The sequence below is a fragment of the Manacus vitellinus genome, unplaced genomic scaffold (genome assembly GCF_001715985.3).
Source record: "Manacus vitellinus isolate BGI_N305 unplaced genomic scaffold, ASM171598v3 ctg7180002429996_pilon, whole genome shotgun sequence".
NCBI lineage: Eukaryota > Metazoa > Chordata > Aves > Passeriformes > Pipridae > Manacus > Manacus vitellinus.
In genome coordinates this window covers 1-2,860 of record NW_021938252.1, presented here as the reverse complement: position 1 = coordinate 2,860, position 2,860 = coordinate 1, and the positions used below count along the sequence as shown (strand labels likewise).

General features: G+C 61.7%; 1 protein-coding gene across 1 annotated transcript; it reads left to right on the top strand.

The window, feature by feature from the left end:
* Positions 1-651: 651 nt before the first annotated feature.
* Positions 652-2,656, top strand: LOC115307106 (zinc finger protein 501-like). The gene is given in 5 exon segments (XM_029957766.1): positions 652-694; positions 1,321-2,250; positions 2,253-2,444; positions 2,447-2,579; positions 2,581-2,656. Coding segments are annotated over 5 exon segments (1,374 nt in total).
* Positions 2,657-2,860: the final 204 nt, after the last annotated feature.

Below are 2,860 nucleotides of genomic sequence, written 5' to 3'. Positions count from 1 at the left end.
CACCACCCTCAACTGGACTGCAATCACCACTTCTGACCAGACTGCAACAGCTCTCCCACCAGCAGGTTTTTTTCCCCTCTCCCTTTACTTTGGACTCGGGGGGGGGCCAAGGAAAACCACTTTGTTCATGCCCCAGGGTGCTGGGTTATACATTTGGGTTTTGTGGGTTAAAACCAATTGCTTGTCTCTATAATCAGACTTATTGGGCAAGGGGGGCCCAAGGGGGGCCCAAGGGGGGCCCAAGGGAGGCCCAAGGGGGCTGGTCCAGGGGGGGAAGGGCTGCAGGGGGCGGATCCCGGAGGAGGAAACCCGCCAAAAGCGGCGGCCCAGCCGAGGGAGGAGCCGAGCGGGAGCACAAAGAAGAGCAGCCAAAAGGTCCTGGCGGTCGCTGGGCAATGGCGGGGGGGGCGAGAGCGGTTTGGGGGCCCCCGTGAGAGCCGGGGGGGAACCCCGGTAGCCGCGGAGTGGGGAGAGCGGAGAGGGGCGATCCCGGAGCTGGGGGACCCCCGGAATGCTGGAGGGGGGGGAGCAGAGAGGGAGTGCCAGGCCCCTTAAGCGGGGGTCCCGGAGAGGGGGAAGGCCTTGGAGTGTGGAGAGGAGGGGGGGCCTTGAGGCGGGGTGGGAGCCGAGAGCGCCAAGAGGTTTGCGAGGATGGGAGCCGAGAGAGGAGGGCCGGCCGGCCCCGGGAGGCAGAGTGGGGAGAAGTGAGCCCTGGGACCCCCCTGGCAACACTAAAGGGGACCCCAATGAGTGGGAACCCCCCGGAGCCGCGGGACCCCCGGCAGCCCGGAGAAGGGGGACCCCCAATGCAGGCAGAAGTGCCATCAGGGCAGACAGTGGGGACCCCCCTAACCCCAGAGAGCAGAGAGAGGGAATTTTGGGAGGGGATCTTGGACTGAATGTTGGTGTTTTGGGGGGTTTTTATGGACACAAGTTGCCCGGTGAGTCCTAGAGCTGGACTTGGGCAGGAGGAACCCCCAAGGCAACGCGCTCACCCCTTGTTTTTACCCCCCCATCAGGATTTCTGCTTCCCAAAGCTTGGGCGGATGGAGGAGGAGGCTGCGAGGAAGAGGAAGATGCCTTGGGCCCCCCAGGCAGGTGAGGAGGAAGTCAGTGCCCCTTTGGGTGGGTCTTTTGTCTTTTGTGGCCGTCCTGCCAGGGCCGGAGTTGGGGGGATGTCCTTGGGCTTCCCTGTGGGCCGGAGGCAAATCCCCTGCGTGTCCTTGTTGGTTCCTGCCCCAGGCCCCGAGGTGAGGCCGGAGAGCGCGGAGGACAAATCCCCCCGGCAGAGCCTGGTGGGAGAGGCCGTTTTGAAGGGCTCCCCGGCGCAGGAAGGCAGCGGGGAGGAAAAGGGCCGGAGATGCCCCCGCAGGAGGGGCTCCAAAGCCAGCCCAGGGGGCTGTGAGGAGGAAAGAGCCAGCGTGTGCCGGGAAGGCGGCCGGAGCTTGAGGCGGAGCTGCGAGCTGGTGGTCCCTGAGCAGCCTCCCAGCAGGGAGAAACCCTTCAGCTGCTTGGAATGTGGGAAGAGCTTTAGGAAGAGAACCGACCTCCTGAGGCACCAGCACATCCACACAGGGGAACGGCCCTACACGTGTGGGGAATGCGGTAAGAGCTTCAATGCCCGTTCCACCCTTCGCACCCACCTTCGCATCCACAGTGGGGAACGGCCCTACACGTGTGGGGAATGTGGGAAGAGCTTCAAACGGACCTCCCACCTCCTCAACCACCAGCAAATCCACACTGGGGAACGGCCCTACACGTGTGGGGAATGTGGGAAAAGCTTCAGGCAGAGCTCCCACCTCCACAAGCACCGTCGCATCCACACTGGGGAACGGCCCTACACGTGTGAGGAGTGTGGGAAAAGCTTCAGTGACCGCTCCACCCTCCGCACCCACCTTCGCATCCACAGTGGGGAACGGCCCTACACGTGTGGGGAGTGTGGGAAGAGCTTCAAACAGAGCTCCCACCTGCTCGGACACCAGATGATCCATAGTGGGGAAAGGCCCTACATGTGTGAAGAGTGTGGGAAGAGCTTCACTCTCCTCTCCCACCTGCTCCGACACCAGATGATCCACACTGGGGAAAGGCCGTACATGTGTGAGGAATGTGGGATGAACTTCAATCAGAGCTCCATCCTGCTCCGACACCAGAGGATCCACAGTGGGGAAAGGCCCTACATGTGTGAGGAGTGTGGGAAGAGCTTCAAACGGAGCTCCAACCTGCTCCGACACCAGATGATCCACAGTGGGGAAGGCCCTACACGTGTGGGGAGTGTGGGAAGAGCTTCAGGGACAGCTCCAGCCTTTGCAAACACTGTTGCATCCCCACCAGGGAATGGCCCTACAAGTGCTTGGAATGTGGGAAGAGCTTCAGCACAAGCACCAAGCTGCTCAGCCACCAGCACATCCACACTGGGGAACAGCCCTACACGTGTAGGGAATGTGGGACAGCTCCACCCTCTACACCCACCTTCGCATCCACATCAGGGAGAGGCCTCACAAGTGTGGGGAGTGTGGGAAGAACTTCAGGCAGAGCTCTTCCTTGACCTCCCACCAACGGACCCACCGGTAAGAGAAGCCCCGAGTGCCCCGACTGCGGGAAGAGCTTCGGCCGCTGCTCCAACTCCATCAGCCATGGGAGGACCCGCGTTGGATGATCCACAGGGACCCCCGTTGGGCACAGACCTGGTGTGCTGGTTTAAAGGTAAACCAGCAGGGGAAATGACAGCGGTGACCCCTAGAATGGGATGGAACAGCTGGAAAGGGAATGAGAATGCCTGGAATGGGAATGGGGACATCAGGAATGGGATGGGGACAATAGCAATGGGATGGGAACACCAGGAATTGGAATGGGAACACCT